The sequence below is a fragment of the Triticum aestivum genome, chromosome 7B (assembly GCF_018294505.1).
Source record: "Triticum aestivum cultivar Chinese Spring chromosome 7B, IWGSC CS RefSeq v2.1, whole genome shotgun sequence".
Taxonomy (NCBI): domain Eukaryota; kingdom Viridiplantae; phylum Streptophyta; class Magnoliopsida; order Poales; family Poaceae; genus Triticum; species Triticum aestivum.
In genome coordinates this window covers 603,134,362-603,153,891 of record NC_057813.1, presented here as the reverse complement: position 1 = coordinate 603,153,891, position 19,530 = coordinate 603,134,362, and the positions used below count along the sequence as shown (strand labels likewise).

At 45.1% G+C, this 19,530-nt stretch overlaps 2 protein-coding genes across 2 annotated transcripts; one reads left to right on the top strand and one right to left on the bottom strand.

Moving 5' to 3' along the window:
- The first annotated feature begins 12,578 nt into the window (after positions 1–12,578).
- On the top strand, positions 12,579–13,858 carry LOC123155729 (uncharacterized). Its single transcript, XM_044573873.1, has one exon. It carries the CDS (start codon positions 12,662–12,664, stop codon positions 13,856–13,858), a length of 1,197 nt encoding a protein of 398 aa, XP_044429808.1. The 5' UTR covers positions 12,579–12,661.
- A 455-nt stretch (positions 13,859–14,313) lies between these two features.
- Positions 14,314–19,011, bottom strand: LOC123160405 (protein PECTIC ARABINOGALACTAN SYNTHESIS-RELATED). The gene is made up of 11 exons (XM_044578225.1): positions 18,612–19,011; positions 18,476–18,526; positions 18,288–18,372; positions 17,407–17,483; positions 17,096–17,184; positions 16,852–16,971; positions 15,849–15,965; positions 15,462–15,605; positions 15,249–15,372; positions 14,957–15,148; positions 14,314–14,774 (listed from the first exon to the last, which is right to left on the bottom strand). The coding sequence occupies exons 1-11, from the start codon at positions 18,936–18,938 to the stop codon at positions 14,412–14,414; spliced, it is 1,689 nt and encodes a 562-aa protein (XP_044434160.1). The 5' UTR covers positions 18,939–19,011; the 3' UTR covers positions 14,314–14,411.
- Between the last annotated feature and the right edge of the window lie 519 nt (positions 19,012–19,530).

The following is a 19,530-nucleotide window of genomic DNA, read 5'->3' as shown; positions in this document are numbered from 1 at the left end:
GTTTAAACACATTTTCCTTTCCATTGCTCTATTTAATCTGATGATCACATTTTCCTTTCCATTGATTTGTTTAATCTTCCTCGTGGTCCATATGATTTAAGCAGTAATATTCTTCTGCTTAAGTAAACACCTTGGTGTACAACCGTGTCAGTAAGACCCTGTTTCTATTGTTGATGACATTCCAGTAACCACCGATGGATGAGAACTTTGCCTATTGGTCCGCCTCGTTGAACGAGCAGGAAAAATGGTTCTCTTCGTCCCTCGCCCTTGGTACCGATGTTGTTGTCGACATAACCGACAGACTAACCTCTGACATGCCTTGCCTACATGACCATGCAAGATGTCAACGCCCTTCCTACTTTTAACCCACATGGTGGTCCCATAACCCACAGTTCCACACGATCAAAACCCGACTCTCCTATACACCCTGTTGTCGAAGTTATTCCTCGCGCTTGGCTTCGTATTTAATTCACGAGCCACCCTCCTAGTGCTCTATTCTGGTATCAGACACAATACTTACTCTCGCTGCTCTAAAACCCTTTCTCACTCTGGTTCAGACTTTGAGCAACTATCTATCCACTTGGAACCTCTTATTGTACCTTCGTACCTTACTCTTGATGTATTCGATATGTTCAACTCGAGAGATAATCTTATGCTCCTTCATGGGTTAAACCCGAGATTGTTTCCCTCATAAGCATTCTGTCGTAGCCGAGCTGCCCCTTACCTATTCATAAGTACGATGGAGTTCCGGAAGAAAGGACGCCGACTTCATCATGATGGCCTGAAGCAGAGAAATGAATACATCAATGTATTGGTCCGGCCTCTTCGAGAAGAGCAAGCCAGGATGAGAAGATCCGCTAGATTCGTTACCAAACCTTCCCCCTTTCACTACCTCTTAAATCTCGGGACGAGATTTCTTGTAGTGGAGGAGAATTGTGACGCCCGGATAATTAAGCTATAGTAACCCTCACCAAATGATGCCATGTCACCTCGATTACTGTTGTTAATCACGCGTAGTTCAAAACCGATTCGAAATTCAAATTTAAAATAAAGTCAAACCAGTAAAATTTTCAAATGTCAGAACTAAAAAGTACAAACGGTGACAAATAAAGCATAGGTAATTATGGTGAAGAAACCACCCTTTTATAAAATGTTTGAATGCTCTAAAATGATTTAAGCAGTAGCTAAAACAACTAAATAAATGCCTTTTGTATTTTATAAAATACTAAACTATTTTATTTGGGGGTTAGACCTTTTTGTGACCGAGGTATAACTAGTAATAATAATTTAGGTGCAACTTTTATGTTTTATAAAACTAAAATAATATAAATCCGTAGAAGAAAATAAATAAAAGAAAAGAGATAAAACAGAAAAACAAAAGACAAAAAAAATATAGGAGAGAAACCCCCCGGGGCTCCGGCCCAGCAGGCCACCGGCCCAACTGGGCCACGACCTGCCAGGCCGACCCAAATCTCCTTTGGCCCAACCGGCCTCCCCATAACCCCCACTCCCCCCCGGTCCAACCCTAGACCCCCCAATCGCACCACTCCCCCCCCCACCCCCGCTGGATCTGGATCGGGGCAAAATCCCGATCCCCTCGCCCCTCTTCCCCGCGCACCCGTCGCCGCTCGGACTGCGCCTGACGCCGCCCGGAGCTCGTCCTCGCCGGCGCCCCTCCCCACCGGCCTGCCTCCTCTACGACGTCGTCGCCGTCCTCCTCCTCGCCCCCCGTTGCCCCGAACCCCACGAACCCCCCTGTGAGCCCCCGTTCTTCTCCTCCGCCTCGCCCCGCACGCGCTCAGCAGCGCCGTCCCGACGCCCGCGGCGTCGCGCCCGCACGCGCGGCACCCGCGCCGTGGCCGGCTCCCTGCTCATGACCGCGCCCGTGGCCGCACCCCCGGCCTCCTCTTCTCTCCCCGCCTCCATCGTCTGTTCCATCGCGTCGACGGGATTGCCGAACGGCACCACGGCCACCGCACCGCCTCCCCCCTCCTCCCGCTCGCTCGCACGCCCATGGTCGCGCGCCCGCGCCGACCGCAGCTGCGGCTGCCCTTCCCCGTCCCCCTGTGTGCCGCGCCCCCTCGCTGCGGCTCCCCTCACTGCCGACCCGCGCCCACCCAGGCCGCCCCAGGCCACCGGCCCCCTCTTCTCCGGCGCTCTGCCGTGGTCGCCGGCGCCCCAGTTGGGTTGCCCCTGCCGGTCGCGCCCGACGCCCGTGAACCCCCCACACCCGCTATGGCTCCCTGTGCCAATGACAGGTGGGCCTAGCCCAAAACGTTTTAATAAAAAAGGAATTAAAAATATATTAAATAAATAATAATAATTAAAATAATTAAAATATTAAGTAATTAATTAAGTTAATTAATCCTGATTAGATTAACCTAATCACTAATTAAACTAATTAATCTGTTTTAGTTAATCTTAGTCAATGACAGAGGGACCCACACGTCAGGTTGACCAGGTCAATGGTCAATGTTGACTGCTGACATCACTCTGATGTCATGCTGACGTCATCATTTACTATTCTGGATAGTGTTGGATTTAAATAAATAATTAAATAAAATCAGAAAATAATTAAATCTTTAGAAAATCATATCTTTTAATCCGTAACTCGGATTAAAATATTTTCAACATGAAAGTTGCTCAGAACGACGAGACGAACCCGGATACGTAGCCCGTTCGTCCACCACACACCCCTAACATATCAAACCCGCAACTTTCCCCCTCCGGTTCATCTGTCAGAAAACACGAAACACCGGGAATACTTTCCCGGATGTTTTCCCCCCTTCACCGGTATCACCTACTACCGCGTTAGGGCACACCGAACATCGCGTATTGCCTTGTTATATTTTGTGATGCTTTGTTTGCTCTGTATTCATTATTTCTTCCCCCTCTTCTCTCCGGTAGACTACGAGACCGACGCTGCTGTTGACCAGTTCGACTACGGAGTTGACGACTCCTCTCTCTTGCCAGAGCAACCAGGCAAGCCCCCCCCTTGATCACCAGATATCGCCTATTCTACTCTATACTGCTTGCATTAGAGTAGTGTAGCATGTTACTGCTTTCAGTTAATCCTATACTGCTGCATAGCCTGTCCTTGCTACTATTGTTGTTACCTTTACCTGCTATCCTACTGCTTAGTATAGGATGCTAGTGTTCCATCAGTGGCCCTACACTCTTGTCCGTCTGCCATGCTATACTACTGGGCTGTGATCACTTCGGGAGGTGATCACGGGCATATACGATATACTTTACACAGTTACATTATCTGTGATACTGTTCGGAGTTGGGGGCTGAAGGGGCAGGTGGCTCCATCCCGGTAGAGGTGGGCCTGGGTTCCCGACGGCCCCCGACTGTTACTTTGTGGCGGAGCGGCAGGGCAGGTTGAGACCACCTAGGAGACAGGTGGGCCTGGCCCTGTTCGGCGTTCGCGGATACTTAACACGCTTAACGAGATCTTGGTATTTGATCTGAGTTGGCTACGAGCTTATACGCACTAACCATCTACGCGGGAGTAGTTATGGGTATCCCGGCGTCGTGGTATCAGCCGAAGCACTTCAGACGTCAGCGACGGAGCGGCGCGCGCCGGATTGGAACGTAAGCCTGCTCTTGTATTAAGGGGGCTAGTTCTGCTTCCGGCCGCCCTCGCAACGTGCAGGTGTGCTATGGGCGATGGGCCCAGACCCCTGTGCGCTTAGGTTTAGACCGGCGTGCTGGCCTCTCCGTTTTGCCTAGGTGGGGCTGCGACGTGTTGATCTTCCGCGGCCGGGCATGACCCAGGGAAGTGTGTCCGGCCAAATGGGATCAAGCGTGCTAGGTAAGTTGGTGCACCCCTACAGGGAAGTTAATCTATTCGAATAGCCGTGATCTTCGGTAACAGGACGACTTGGAGTTGTACCTTGACCTTATGACAACTAGAACCGGATATTTAATAAAACACACCCTTCCAAGTTCCACAGACAACCCGGTGATCGCTTTTCCACAGGGCGACGAGGGGAGGATCGCCGGGTAGGGTTATGCTATGCGATGCTACTTGGAGATGCTATTTGGAGATTCTACTTGGAGATGCTACTTGGAGGACTTAAATCTACTCTCTTCTACATGCTGCAAGACGGAGGCTGCCAGAAGCGTAGTCTTCGATAGGACTAGCTATCCCCCCTCTTATTCTGGCATTTTGCAGTTCAGTCCACTGATACGGCCCTTTACACATATCCCCATGCATATGTAGTGTAGCTCCTTGCTTGCGAGTACTTTGGATGAGTACTCACGGTTGTTTTTCTCCCTCTTTTCCCCCTTTTCCCTTTTACCTGGTTGGCGCAACCAGATGCTGGAGCCCTGGAGCCAGACGCCACCGTCGACGACGACCCCTACTACACCGGAGGTGCCTACTACTACGTGCAACCCGCTGATGACGGCCAGGAGTAGTTAGGAGGATCCCAGGCAGGAGGCCTGCGCCTCTTTCGATCTGTATCCCAGTTTGTGCTAGCCTTCTTAAGGCAACTTGTTTAACTTATGTCTGTACTCAGATATTGTTGCTTCCGCTGACTCGTCTATGATCGAGCACTTGTATTCGAGCCCTCGAGGCCCCTGGCTTGTATTATGATGCTTGTATGACTTATTTATGTTTTAGAGTTGTGTTGTGATATCTTCCCGTGCGTCCCTGATCCTGATCGTACACGTTTGCGTGCATGATTAGTGTACGATTGAATCGGGGGCGTCACACACCATCTCTTTGTCGAACTAGTGCACCTATACAATTTGCCATTGTATTGGGTGTGTTGGGGACACAAGAGATTTCTTGTATTTGGTTGCAGGGTCGTTTGAGAGAGACCATCTTCATCCTACACCTCTCACGGATTGATAAACCTTAGGGCATCCACTTGAGGGAAAATTGCTACTGTCCTACAACACTCTGCGCTTGGAGGCCCAACACGTGTCTACAAGAATAAAGTTGTGTAGTAGACATCAAGCTGTTTTCTAGCACCGTTGCCGGGGAGGTGAGTGCATGAAGGTATATCTTTAAATCTTGCAATTTAATCTTTTAGTTTCTTGTTTTATCACTAGTTTGGTTTATAAAAGAAAGCTACATAAAAATGGAATTGAGGTTGCATCATATTATTGATCATCTTTATAATATCTTTCTTGAAAATGATGGATCGGAAAATTGTGCTCAATTATTAGAAGAAGACGTCAATAAAATGTTTGGCACAAAATATTGGAATGATGAGCATGATTGCAATGTTGTTAGTATGAATTCTTTTAATATCCATGATGCTAATGATATACAAAGGCATAAGCTTGGGGATGCTATGTTTGATGAAGATGATATTTTAGCCCCCCATGTTTTGAAGAGAAAATTTATTATGATGATTGCACGCCTCCTATTTATGATGATTATATTGATGAAAGTAGATTCAGAGAGGTCATGACTTTATTTAATGGTGAATCCACTATTTTGGAAGTGGTTGCAATTGATTATGACAACAAAGTTGCTATATATGATGATGATGGTGATGACATGTATGCTATAAATAATAATGATAACCATGAAACTTGTCATCATGATTTTAGTTTTCACTCTCATGATAGTTATTTTGTTGAGTTTGCTCCCACTACTATTGATGAGAAGAAATCTGCTTATGTGGAGAGTAATAAAATTTCTATGCTTATGCATCATGAAAGGAATGATTTATGTGATAGCTATATTGTTGAATTCATTCATGATGCTACTAAAAATTATTATGAGGGAGGAACTTATGCTTGTAGGAATTGCAATAATATCAAGTTTCCTCTCTATGTGTTGAAAATCTTAAAGTTATGCTTGTTTTGCCTTCCTATGCTAGTTGATTCTTGTTCCCATAAGTTGTTTGCTCACAAAATCCATATGCATAGGAAGTGGGTTAGGATTAAATGTGATTTCCATGTGTCTCATGATGCTCTCTTTATGTTTCAGTTCTTATCTTTTATGTGAGCATCATTGAAACCATTATGCCTAGCTAAAAGGCATTAAAGAAAAGCGCTTGTTGGGAGACAACCCGACACTTTTACCTACTGTTTTTGTGTGTTCACATGATTATGCTACTGTAGTAATCATGTTTTATAGCTTTTGTTTCAATAAAGTGCCAAGTAAAGCCTTTGGGATACTGTGGATGATAGTTGACTTGATTCTGTCCAAAAACAGAAACTTTTGCATCCAGTCCAGGAATTTCTAAAATTCACTGGAATGTGCTTTTGATCTGAATATTTTTACAGGTGATAGATATACAAATTATCTATTTTTTCAAAAAAAAATGGAGTAGCAGAAGTATGGTTTGAGTACAAATTACTACAGACTGTTCTATGTTTGACAGATTCTTTTTTCAATGCATAGTTTGCTTGTTTTCTAGTTTCTATGGCTTATATTGCTCAATATAAATTGTAAAAATGATATGATACAGTAGGCATTGTGTGAGAACAATTATGAATCTTGTCTTTGACAGTACCAAAAGTGGAATGGTTTGCTCTTTATCATACTAACCTATCTCACAAAGTTCCGTCAAGTTTTGTGTGATTGAAGTTTTCAAGTTTTGGGTGAGATGTCGATATGAGGAGAATAAGGAGTGACAAGACCCTAAGCTTGGGTATTCCCAAGGCACCCCAAGGTAATATTCAAGGAAGATCCAAGCAACTTAGCTTGGGGATGCCCCGGAAGGCATCTCTTCTTTCGTCTCCAACATTATTGGTAACCTCACTTGGAGCAATGTTTTCATTCGTCACATGATATGTTTTTTGTTTGGAGAATCATTTTATTTTGTTATTATTTGCTTGATTTTATTTATAATAATGTTTTGCATCTTTTATTTCAATAAAAATGTCAAGTATAGCCTTTGCCATGCTTATTTTGCAAGTCTATATGTTGCTGTTTCAAAACAGAAAGTTTATCGATGTTGCGAAAATTCCCTAGGAAATTTAGAATATGATAAAATGTTGAAAGTTTTTGCAAAATAAGCTTTGGTAAATTTTATTCAGTGTGGTATTTTTTTCATAATTTTGGAGTTGAATATGTATTGATACTCTTGCATTCTTTACAGACTATACTGGTTTGGCAGATTGCTGTTATGCTTGCATTGTTTGGATATGTTTGCTTGTTTAATGATTCTATTTGAGGATAGGAGTATTAAATATGCAGAGGCATTTAGTATGAAATGTTGAATAATAATTTTCATGATTTTCTACAGTGGAGAATGATAAGGTTTTTGCATTGGTTTATACTAACTTACCTCACGAGTTCTTGTTGAGTTTTTTGTGGATTAAGTTTTTAAGATTTAGAAAAACCGTGATATGAGAGAATTAAGGAGACACAAAAGCTCAATCTTGGGTATGCCCAAGGCATCCCAAGATAATATTTCAAGAAGTCTCAAGCATTTAAGCTTGGGGATGCCCCGGTAGGCATCCCACCTTTCTCCATCAACAATTATCGGTTAGTATCGGGATATCCTAAGTTTTTTCTCCTTCACATGATTTGTGCTATCCTTTAAATATCATTTTGTTTTGTTTTGCTTGATGTTTTAATAAAATACTGAGATCTGAAATTTTTTACATAAAATAGAGACCTCAAATAGTTGCCAGGGAGGCTAGGTAAGCGGCACTCACATCCCGTCAACGAAGCTCTTTTCTATGGAATTGCTCTAGTGCTTCACTTATATCTTTTTCAGCATGGTGTGCTTTAGTATTTTTTAAGAAATTCTCTCTTGTTTCACTTAAATTAATTTGAGAGAATGAAATATTATGCTCATGATCTTCACTTATATTTGTTTGAGCTTATCAAAAGCAACATATGAAAATTAGTCCCAAAGTGATAGATATCCAAGAAGGATATAATAAAAACTTTCATGAAGATCATTGTACAAAATAAACTTGATTCCTTGTAATAGTTTTGAGATATGATGATGTGATATGTGAGTCATGTTGATGAGTAATTGTGCTTTAGTAAGAATATTAGTGTTAAGGTTTGTGATTCCCTATGCAAGCACGAAAGTCAATAGTTGTGCAATGAAATTACATCCTACTTGTGGTGCATTATTCGGTGTTAATTATGCTCAATGTTCGCTTATGAGATTATTCGTTTCTTGGTTGGTAGCTTCTCAATCTTTTGCTAGCCTTCATTTTGCACTAAGTATGATCACTACTTGTGCATCAAAAATTCTTTAAACCAGTTTTGCCACATGAGTCCACTATACCTACCTATATGCGGTATTCTTTTGTCGTTCTAAGCAAATTTGTATGTGTCAACTCTAATTTCAAAATAAATTTCTCTTTTGTGTGCTCGTACCGCTTGCGAGGCGGGGTGGGGTGGCCAATATTTTTCATGATATATGTGTTGTTCTCACGATGAGTGTTTATTCACTTGTCATTGCACGAGAGTAAGGCAAAGGTATTAGGGATGCCCAGTCCCGACATGAAAAATGAATTTACTTTATGTTGTCAAATAATAAATTCCTTGCAAAGTCTTGGTATGGAGGGCACCCGTGGATACGGTTAGCCATGGAAAGTGAAAGTATGGTGGAAAAAGGAATAAACTTTATTTTCTGTTTGGGAACCGCCTATTATATATCTAGCATGGAAAGTGTTGAGAGCTCTAAGTCATTTTCTTTGGTGGGAAAAGTATGCCTCTCAAAATGTTTTTATCTCTCAATTTTCGCTTTGAGCTCTGACACCTCTACAAATCCCTACTTCCCTCTGCGAAGGGCCTTTCTTTTACTTTATGCAATTTTTATTTTGAGTCTCCATCTTCTCTTATAAAGCACCAACTAGGGGGCACTATGATCATACTTGAGCACTGGGTGTAGCTAATATGCGAGTGTGTTTCATGAATGGATCAATGGTTGAGCATGTTGGGCTAGGGATAACTTATTTTAGCATTGATATTTTGAAAGACATGGTTGCTTGTTGATATGCTTGTGTATTTAAGTCCTCATGTCAAAACTAGACTATTGCTTTGAACCATATAAAAGTCCGGAAGTCCATGCTGCAAAGAAAAGAATATGAGATGACATGATAGGCAGCATTCCACATCAAAAATTCTCTTTTTATCATTTACCTACTCAAGGACGAGCGGGAATTAAGCTTGGGGATGCTGATACGTCTCCAACGTATCTATAATTTTTTGTTGTTCCATGCTATTATATTATCATTCTTGGATGTTTTATAATCATTTTATAGTCATTTTATATCATTTTTTGGTAATAACCTATTGGCATAGAACCAAGTGCCAGTTGCTGTTTTTTGCATGTTTTTTACATCGCGGGAAATCAGTATCAAACGGAGTCCAAACACCGTGAAACTTTTTGTGGATTTTTTATGGACCAGAAGACTCTCGATGGGCCAGAGCAGCACCTGGGGGGTCCCCGAGGGGGCACAACCCACCAGGTCGCGCCTGGGGGCCCAGGCGCGCCCAGTGGGTTGTGCCCACCTCAGTGGCCTCCCGCACCCCCTCTTTGCCCTATAAATTCCCAGATATTCCAAAAACCCTCGGGGTTAACCTAGATCAGAAGTTCTGCCGCCGCAAGGCTCTGTAGCCGCCAAAAACCAATCTAGACCCCGTTCCAGCATCCTGCCGGAGGGGGGGAATTATCTCCGGTGGCCATCTTCATCATCCCGGCGGCCACCACGATGAGGAGGGAGTAGTCCACCCTCGGGGCTGAAGGTTTGTACTAGTAGCTCTCTCTCTCTCTCTCTCTCTCTCTCTCTCTCTCGTGTTCTTGAGATGTCACGATCTTGATGTATCGCGGGCTTTGTTAATATAGTCGGATCATATGGTGTTTCCCCCTCTCTATCTTGTTGTGATGAATTGAGTTTTTCCCTTTGAGATTTTGTTGTTATCGGATTGAATACTTTTATGGATTTGAGAGCACTTGATATATGTCTTGCAATTGAATACTCATGGTGACAATGGGGTATCGTATTGATTCACTTGATATATGTTTTGGCACTCAACTCGCGGATTCCCGAGGTGACATTGGGGTAATCTACGCATAAGGGTTGATGCACGTTCTTGTCTTTGTTTCTCCGGTAGAAATCTTGGAGCACTCTTTGAAATTCTTTGTGTTGGATTGAATATTAAGAATATGAATTTTCTTTGGTGTTATTTTAGTACAAACTCTTGGTTAGATCGATCGGAAAGAATAGCCTCGTGTTAATTTAGTATGAACTCTAGGATAGATTGATCGGAAAGAATAGCTTTGAGGTAGTTTCGTACCCTACAAACAATTTCATCTTATGTTCTCCGCTAGATAGGAACTTTGGAGTGATTCTTCGTTACACGTTGAGGGACAGTTATATGATCCAATTATATTAGCATTGTTGAGAGGTTGCACTAGTGAAAGTACGGACCCTAGGCCTCATTTTCAAGCATTGCAATACCGTTTTTGTGCCCGTTTACTATTTGCTAACTTGCTGTTTTTATTTATTCAGATTATAAAAATATATTTCTACCATCCATATTACACTTTTATCACCATCTCTTTGCCGAACTAGTGCATCTATACAATTTGCCATTGTATTGGGTGTGTTGGGGACACAAGAGATTTCTTATATTTGGTTGCAGGGTCGTTTGAGAGAGACCATCTTCATCCTGCGCCTCTCACGGATTGATAAACCTTAGGTCATCCACTTGAGGGAAAATTTCTACTGTCCTACAACACTCTGCACTTGGAGACCCAACACGTGACTACAATAATAAAGTTGCATAGTAGACATCACCCCACCCCCCCCCCCCCCTTCAAAAATACAAAAAAATCAGGTCCTGAGCAGCTGACGCGTGGATGCCTTTTGGTCCTGGTTGGTGTTACCAATCGGGACTAAAGGCCCTCCTGCCTGGGCGCCCCGCATCGGCCACGTGGAGCACCATTTGTCCCGGTTCGTAAGCGAATCGGAACTAAAGGTGTTGGGCTTTAGTCCCGACCATTTAGTCCCGGTTCTAGAACCGGGGCTAATGGGCCTCTGGAATTGGGACAAATGGCATGTTTTCTACTAGTGTATTATGGGCTTATTTTTTTCTCTCTTTTCTCTTATGGGCTTCTCTCTTTTCTAAAATGTATAGTTTTAAGAAAGGGCGACGCTAGGCGCCAGCCGGCCGGCCCAACTTTCGGCTGGACGCCTAGCAGTCGTTGGATTGAGGGGACGTTGACGGTCAGATCTCAACTCATCTTTTATGTTTTCTTTCCCTATCCTTTTCTTCGTCTCCAGCATGCATAGAGGGCCGCGAGCCCGTCGACCCCGTGATGGATGTGCGACCTTGAAGCACCGCCAGCTCGCACCGGTCATTGTGCTATCGACACCGCTCGCCGGTTGATGCACTGGTGCCCCATGGCCCGCCCCCCTTATGCAGCAAATCGGACCCAAAAAAAATCTTCCCGCCTGCCCCTGGAACTCATCAACACTGCAGCTCCGTCGTGAAGCCATCACAGTTGTCAGTTGCATCAATGGTGAGGTGCTGGTTCCGGCTTTTGCCGTCGGTATCTGGTTGAAACTGTTCAAAAATAGGGTTGAAGCTTTTCATGTCAACAATTGGAACTTTTCCGTTGTGTACTCGGAAAGTTGAAGCTTTCTATAAATCCGGTTGAAGCTTTCTACAAAGTGGGTTGAAGCTTTTCAATTCAACGGTTGCAGCTTCCCAATTTGATGGTTGTATCTTTTTTTATTTCGTAGTGGTCGAATGGAACTTCTCTATTTCACCGGTCGAAGCTTTTAAAAACTATAGTTGAAGCTTTCACATGAATGGTTGTAGCTTTTTCAGTTGCACGGGTGGTCCGTCGAAACTTTTTCAAACTACGGTTGAAGCTTCATATGGACGATTGTAACTTTTATTAGTACACGGTGTATGCTTGAAGCTTTATATGATGTGGGTTGAAGCTTTCGAATCAAACGGTTGTAGCTTTTTGGGTCGTAGGTTGCAGCATCATTGGAGGAGCAAAAAAAGTTTTCAGGTTCGTTTTGGGAGGAGATGGTTGCGGCGGTGGGGGAGGAGGTCGCGCCGCCGTGGTTGTAGCATCTCCAGTGGATGGTTCCAGCATGGGAAACTGTGAGTAGAAGCTCGCAAACGACATGTCCATGGCGGCTTTCCAACTCCGGCTCGCGGGGCGGAAGGAACCTGCAAGACGGTGGCAGTGAAAGAAGTGGGCATGGATGCTGAGTTTGGAGGTGGGGACCTATGCGGGATTGGGGCTAGCCGGCTGTGGGATCTGAAGGAGGAAGACGAGGAGCGACCGAGAGAGAGAAGGGGACCCGGAGGAAGAAGGCAAGCGGCTGAAAGAAGGGGGTCGGGAGAAAGAAGACAAAGGAAAATATGATAAGTCAGGCAGGGAGTTGTGCTAGACGTATGATGGGCTTGATCACGAAAAAAAAACTGCTGGTTCTCAAAAAACAAAGGAAATTTTCAGTCCATTTTGAGCTGAACTGAGATTTGCCTTGTGCGTTGGATGACGGAAAACGGAAAAGTGTCCGAATTGAACTTGGAATCGGCAGGTTATCAGGATATATGTTGCTCCGGAACTCAATTTGGAGTCGGCACAAAAGATTTCACAGCACGGCAGCAGACATGCATGGCTGCTTACCTTAACACGCCGCGCGCGAGATTGTCTCTAAAGTCACTCTAAACCCTAATCCCTTAAGTCGGTCCGGCATGTCGCGGCGGCCGCAGAGCTGGACCAGGGACCTCAGCAGCGGCGAGCCCACGAGGTTTCCCTTGGGCGCCAGCCAGCAGGCGGTTGTCGCCATCGCCGAGCTCGTCGACTGGGCGACAGCTGACGGAACCGACGAGAGCGTGCGCGTGGCCGTAGCCGTACACGCCAACACCGGCGAGGAGATGGAGACGTTCGTGCTGTCGCCGGAGAGCCCCAACTTGGTGCTGAGGTCCCCGGTGATGAACCAGGAGTTCTCGCTGGAGGTCTACTCCGCTGCCCACGCCGTCGTTCGGCTATACGGTTTCCTTCTCACAGTGCCACCTGAACTGGGGACGGCCGACGACGAGCTCGACATGAGCTGCCCCGGCGATGACGAGCTGGTGGAAATGGAGTACGTCCCCGAGGGGCGGTTTCTTGGAGGACCGGCGCCGTGGTTCGCCGACGCTGGGTGTACGGCCGGCTGCATGCGGGTCGCCGCCGTGGAGGACCAAGAAGAAGACGCAGACAGCAAGCAGATCCTGGTGCTCTACCGCTACGCCCCTTTTTCAGTATCATCGGACGGCGTGGTAGTGCGAGGGAGCACCAAGAAGCACCTGCTCCGGTTCATGGCCACCGGCGACCACACGGCGAGGTCGCTGGCGTGGGCCGGATCGTCTCTGCCCCGGCTGATATACCCCGGTCACTTCAGCGAGCAGCTCCAGGAGCTATGGTTGAGCCTGGCGGCGCAGGTGAGCGTGCTGCCGCGGGCCGCGCGCGTCAAGGTGTTCGTCGACGTCGGCATCCTCCGGAGGTCGTTGTTCGTCGATGACGTCGACGGCATGCTCCGGAGGTCGTACTACACGCCCGAGCGCATGGAGTGGATGCGCCCCGCGCTGGAGGACATGGTGGAGGAGCCGTGGCCCGTGCGCTTCACCGGCATGGAATTGCACCTGCCAGAGCCGATGCGGCGCGACCATGATAAAGACGAAGCCAACGATGATATGGACGCCGGTGAACGGCCAGTAAAGCGAAGGAGGGTTGTCGCCGCCGGGGAGGATTGCCCCATCTGCTTGCAGCTGCTCGAGGGCGACGACCTCGCCGCGTGGCCTGGGTGCGGCAAGCCCCACGTCTTCCATGGCGCGTGCTTGGAGAGCGTCCTCGTGGAGAGCAAGACGTGCCCTATGTGCAGGCGCACGCTGTACGTCGAGCCTAAATAAACTCTAAAGCAAAGAGGCTCGACGTTCGGCAAGTTGTAGTACAAATGTCCAACTAGCTGTTCTTCCGAAATTATTTGTTCTGCTGAAGGATAGCATTCTTGGGTTTCATAGTCAGTTCATCAATGAATGAATCATGTCAACTGTATTTGATTTGATTAAGGAGCTGTTCGGGAAACCACCAGCTCCGCCAAATCCAAGGATCCGCGGAGTATCCGTTTCGCCGCTCCATAAATTTGAACTGCGGCTTGGGCTGCTCAGGGAGCGGAGTCACGGAGCAGGAGGGACTCCGAACAGGCCCTAAATCTCTGTAACTACACCGTTGAAGTGAAAATTGTTTGTTCAATCATGTAATTATTATGCACAAACTATTTTTGGGAAATTCATATGCATCAGCTGAACTTTCATATACATGTAGTGTTTCTAGATGAAAAACTCTACACAAACAAAACTGGACGTGAAAAAAAATAGTTATATGAACTTACAGTTATAGGATGGATCTGTATGAACAAAGGAATTAATTAAGCTATGCACAATCACTTGTAGTCTATATAGTTTATGCTCTACACATGCAATGGGAGAGAGGGTTCTCCCAGAGGTCATAGTGCGGGAAGGTGGCCTCGGGGAGGCCTGTTCGTGTCTGGTGAGTGATCATCACATCCTCCACGAAAGTCGCCCATGGCATGTAGGGGTCGCCGAAGAACTTCGACATGAGCCCCTTGTCCGGCTTGATAGACTTGAGCCTATGCCGCCCCATGTAGCGGCGGAACCCGATGATCAGCTTCGCAAAATTGCCGCCATGGGTCATGACGAATACGTCCGACTTCAGGCATACCAGGAAGTCCAATGCAGCAAGGCTGGTTACATGCTTCTTGAAATGCTCTATCTCCTCCTTGCTTGCGAGATCTTCTTTGGTAACCTGCAAGCAACAAAGATAATGGGTCAGTTGTCTCTACAACAAATCCACCTGCTGATGATTGCTTGCCCATCAAAAGGTAATTGTCTCAGTTTCCTTTCTGAATCTGTAGTTTCCCATTATGTCCATACAAAGGCACTTTGAAGTTTGAAGGCAACAAACAGGATTTGCAGTAGAACACCTACCAAATTGGGGAACATATTCCTCAGCGGTGCAATTCTATTGTTTCCACCATACACTTGCCCTGATGCAACATATATCTGAGTCTCCTTCGTATATCCCATTGCACGCAGAATGAAACCTATTTCCCCAGGCTCAAGCGGGCAGCGGCCTTCTTTTCTCTTTTCCAGTGCTAAAGACCAAAGGTGAGATCCATTCTGCATATATACAAGAGAAATATATGTAACTACTGTACTCTGTGACCTTATTCTCCTCAGGCTAAAATCATTGTCTAGAGAATTCATATTAGTACATCACCTTGAAGCGTCTTGGCCATTGTTTCTGTCTATATTCAGCCATCATTGCTTTCTCCTCTCTGGTTCCAGCAAAATCACAAAAGGATAAACCCACCATTCCTTTCTCGAATCTAAGATGAAGAGCCCTTCAAAAGCAAGAATAACTGATGGTGAGATATGTAAAAAATTGCCGACTCCAGGGCAGGTTACTCTGAAGATCACGTGCTACACTTACATGTATGGATTTACATTTCCAGTTCGATTCCGCATCCTTGTTGCCAGCTTGTCAGCCATTTCTTCAATGCCAGGTAGAAACTTTAATGCGTGATAATTAACTCTACACCTGAGCCGGTTTATCTTCATTGGAACATTATCATATCTGAAATAATAAGTTTACATTACACTATGGTCACAAGTCGTGAACAAAGTAGCAAGAAATAAATAAACTGGGTGGGGTGAAGGGCCAAGGGGGGAGAGGGGTAATAGGGAGCAATATACTTGACCACAAAAGACTCTAATGTGAAGATTTAGTCACAGGGCTAAGCAGTTATGTAACAAATCTGAAGATATATGATCAAGATAAAGCCAGAAAACATCTTCATAAAATGATGTGAAGACTTACCCCAATCTATCAACGAATGGCTTGATAGACATTATCTTTTTCTCTTTGATCCTTGGAAGTACATTATCAACATAAAACTGCGCTGGTGCATATTTTGGGATATTTTTTACAGTACGCCTGTTAAAATCAACATACATAATTAGACGTGACAATTAAGTATGAAAATATGTAGGCACGAAAGGAAAACAACATCAGCAAGCAAAAACAAAGAAACATAAGCACATTTATCAAACCATGAAGTAAATGTAGAAATAGGCACCATTTAGCAGCTGGCAGTACTAACATTTAACAAAATTTCACACGCAGTAGTCACAGAAATTGGCAGAATTTAATCATATCTGGCAGACAGACCAGATGTATTGAATGTTGATACTTGATAAGCCAGGTTGCAAGTAAAAGGAACTATATGTCAGCCAGCAAACTATCATGCCACACAATATACCAGTGTCAACTAATTATGAATAACACATATGACAGCGGCTACTGTAGTTCAAACCGCTATAATAAAGTGGGATTGCAGTATCGACCAGCATGGCAAAATTATCTAATGATTGATAAAAATGTCACAAAGTGGAATGAGCAGAAGCAAAAAACCATTGTGATCCGCTTGCACCCTCAGAACTCACGGCATCCAATATAATAGTCTGAATTGGACAAGCAGACTTATACTTGGGGAGTCAATTATGAGGTTTGAAGCAGAGATGACTCTAGTTGCGCTGTTATTACATTAGCAATTTATTGCATAGCAATATAACAAACATGAGAAATGCGTATGTAAGTTTGTAAAGTGCAGAGCACAAACAAGCAGCCGAAGTCACCTAGTTGGCTTGTTCAGATTAATACGCTCCAAGAGTAATTCCCTCTCTAACAATATTAGTGTCGATTTTAACAAAAGAAAGCAATGCTTTAAAAATGAATACCATTCATGTGTTCAAACTTTAGTATCAAGCTTTCAAACTGAAGGCAGCTAAGACAGACCAAAAGATGAAATGAAGAAACTAACCTTATACTGGTGAACAGCTCATCTTTTTCTGTGAACCAGTCAGGAATATCTCGAACAATGCGCACATCATCCTTCAAATAATTTATAAAATGATCTACATCAAAGATATCTTCAAATTTCCTGAACATACAACGTTGTCAGATATTAAACACTTGCCAGGAGCTAACATGATAATGGATACAAATTTCAAAGGGGCATAAGCAAGGAGGAGTCCATTCAAAAGGAAATCAGAATTATCACTTACGTTTGATCTTTCCATATTTGATCCTGCTTCAGCACAGGCAAAATAAGTGTGGCGTTCATTATCTTAGCAATTGCGACAGCATTACATATCTGCGAATATATCAAGTAGTGCAATTAACTGACAGTATTTGATACAACTTAGGCAAGGTAACATTTACTACATAAGCAAATGTTGCATAACAAGTCATTAAATCTATGTCCTTTGAAACCGAAGCATGGAAATAATAACAATAATAATAAGAAGAATGATGATGTTATTAAGGCCCAAAAAGGTTCAATAAACTGATAATTGTGAATAGGGCACATACGTACAGCTATGCGTTGCTGGTTTAATCCACCCTCAGCATGAATAAAAATATACCCAGAAGTTTCGTTCTCTGACACAAGATCTGCAGAATAGTAGAGAGAAAAGACAAAATTGATACTCATCAGGATGCAACCATGGTTTCAGTGAATGGTTTTTGTATTTTTCTTAAGTTATCGTGATGAACAGAAACAGAGGACAGGCACCCAAACAGTTTCACTTTAATCTTAGTCAAGCTATGTAGAGAACTCCTTATCCCCAAGAGGAAGCAACATGGAAAGGGGTAACAAGATTTGAACGACCTGTTAAAGAAAGAAATGTAGAGTATTTTGTTTCTGGGTTCCCTTTCCACTTGTGCTCTCACAAATGATATCATAATTGTATCCTCATCTCAAGGTAAGTCATTATCTTTTATCTCTCCAGCCAGCCAACTTACGCTTGGTATATCTTCTTACCAAATATACTACGTCTAGCCTCTAGTGTTATTTCTATTTTGACCAGTGAGGGGTATTATTGCCACTATCCCATTCTCTGGGAGGGGGAAACTAGCACTTTCGCACTAGATGGTTAACTCTTAAGTTTTTTTCTGAAGCCTAAGACCAAGCCAAAATTCTAGGTGAATGAAAGGGCAACTGCAGTTCAGCCCTTGATTGACATCAACACAACTTACCCTTTAGGATAATAGGATGCAGGTCAACTGTTCATGTTACTTATGGTCCTGATCAAATTTTATCAACTATCCAGGCAGCATATCGACTTTGCGGTAGTATGAACATAAATGGAAAAGACACCCAACAAAAATTATATGGAGAATATACAGCCATACAGTTATGGAACATCTTTAATCGCATTCGGCATTTCTACTGGAGCGATCAACTTCAGCACTTGCCTGAGATCTCGTCGCTGCGTCGCTCAGCACACGGCTTCCAAGACGTGGCGGCGGCATGCGGATTCTCCCACAGAGAGTTGCTCACCTGAACAGTAACAACACCAAGCCAAGCCGAACAAACAAACGGTAAAACAGATTGCACGCACAGATATCCACCGAGATGCAAGCTGAGATCAACATCACTTTACCCCGGGGCACTGGAGCCGAATCCCATCCTTGCGGCACAGGTAGGGCGCGTTCTAGGGTCCAACAACAACACGAATGTAAGCAAGCATCAGGGATCCCGATGAGACGCAGCGAAGATCGACGGGATCGGGGACTCACGAGGCGCGACCAGACGGAGGGGGCGGAGACGAGCGCGCCGAGGGCGACGCAGGCGAGGACGGCGAGCAGGATCCGGTAGGAGGGCGGGGCGGAGGGCGACCGGGGGTCCTCCAGCGCGAGGAGGGCGCGGACGGCGGCCGGGAGCGGGTACCTCTGGTGGAGCGGAGGGGGCGGGCGCAGCGCGCCGTCCTTGCCGCCGTCGCCGCGTGGGGAGGAGAGGAAGGGAGAGGATGCGGAGGCGGAGGCGGCCTCCGCATCGCGCTTCGCGGGCGAGCCGGAGGCGCGGGCCGCCGCCGCCGCCACCGTGCCGTGCCGCAGCTCGGCCATGGCTGCGTCGGTGCGAGGAGTGGAAACTGTTGGGATCTCCCCAGTGTGGGTAATCGCGAATCCGCGACCAGGTTCTCGTTTTCACCGGAAATTTCGTCAAATTTTCGAAAAGTTCAGCAAAAATATTTACACAACTGAAATGGGAAGATGATCCGAACTCCTAGTATGCTCCCGGAAACAGTTGCTGAATTTGGGTCATTTGGATGAACTGACATCATCACAACTGAATTTTTGGTATGCCCATGATGTCGACTGTGTTCGAAACTAGGAATCCCCGTTTGTTGTCGACTTTTGTACTAGCTATTATGCACTCGTGGCATTTGATCGGTTAGGACTTATACGCAATCAAAATTGGCACTCGTGTCATTTGACTGGCCGGCTAAGTTTCGCGGCAAAGCTACGGGGCAATGGGTCCTTTCGGATTGGATTGACCTCACCCGCGCTTCCTAGCAGAGTTAGATGGCCTTCCCGACTGCGTGCATAATTGCTCTCTCGTTCCGACGGTGGGAAGAAATTTGTACACGCCATCGTGTGTGCAACATGGAGGAGGCAAAGAATCATCCCAAGACTAGTTTGTAATTACAGTTTCTTT

Bases quoted from the DNA above. Each gene is read 5' to 3' on its own strand.
- LOC123155729 (XM_044573873.1), top strand. From the start codon at position 12,662: ATGTCGCGGCGGCCGCAGAGCTGGACCAGGGACCTCAGCAGCGGCGAG.
- LOC123160405 (XM_044578225.1), bottom strand. From the start codon at position 18,938: ATGGCCGAGCTGCGGCACGGCACGGTGGCGGCGGCGGCGGCCCGCGCC. The intron at 17,484-18,287 runs GCAAGTGCTGAA...ACTATTCTGCAG, and splicing joins ACGCAGCGACGAGATCTCAG to ATCTTGTGTCAGAGAACGAA. The intron at 15,966-16,851 runs GTTAGTTTCTTC...TGATTTTAACAG, and splicing joins GAGCTGTTCACCAGTATAAG to GCGTACTGTAAAAAATATCC.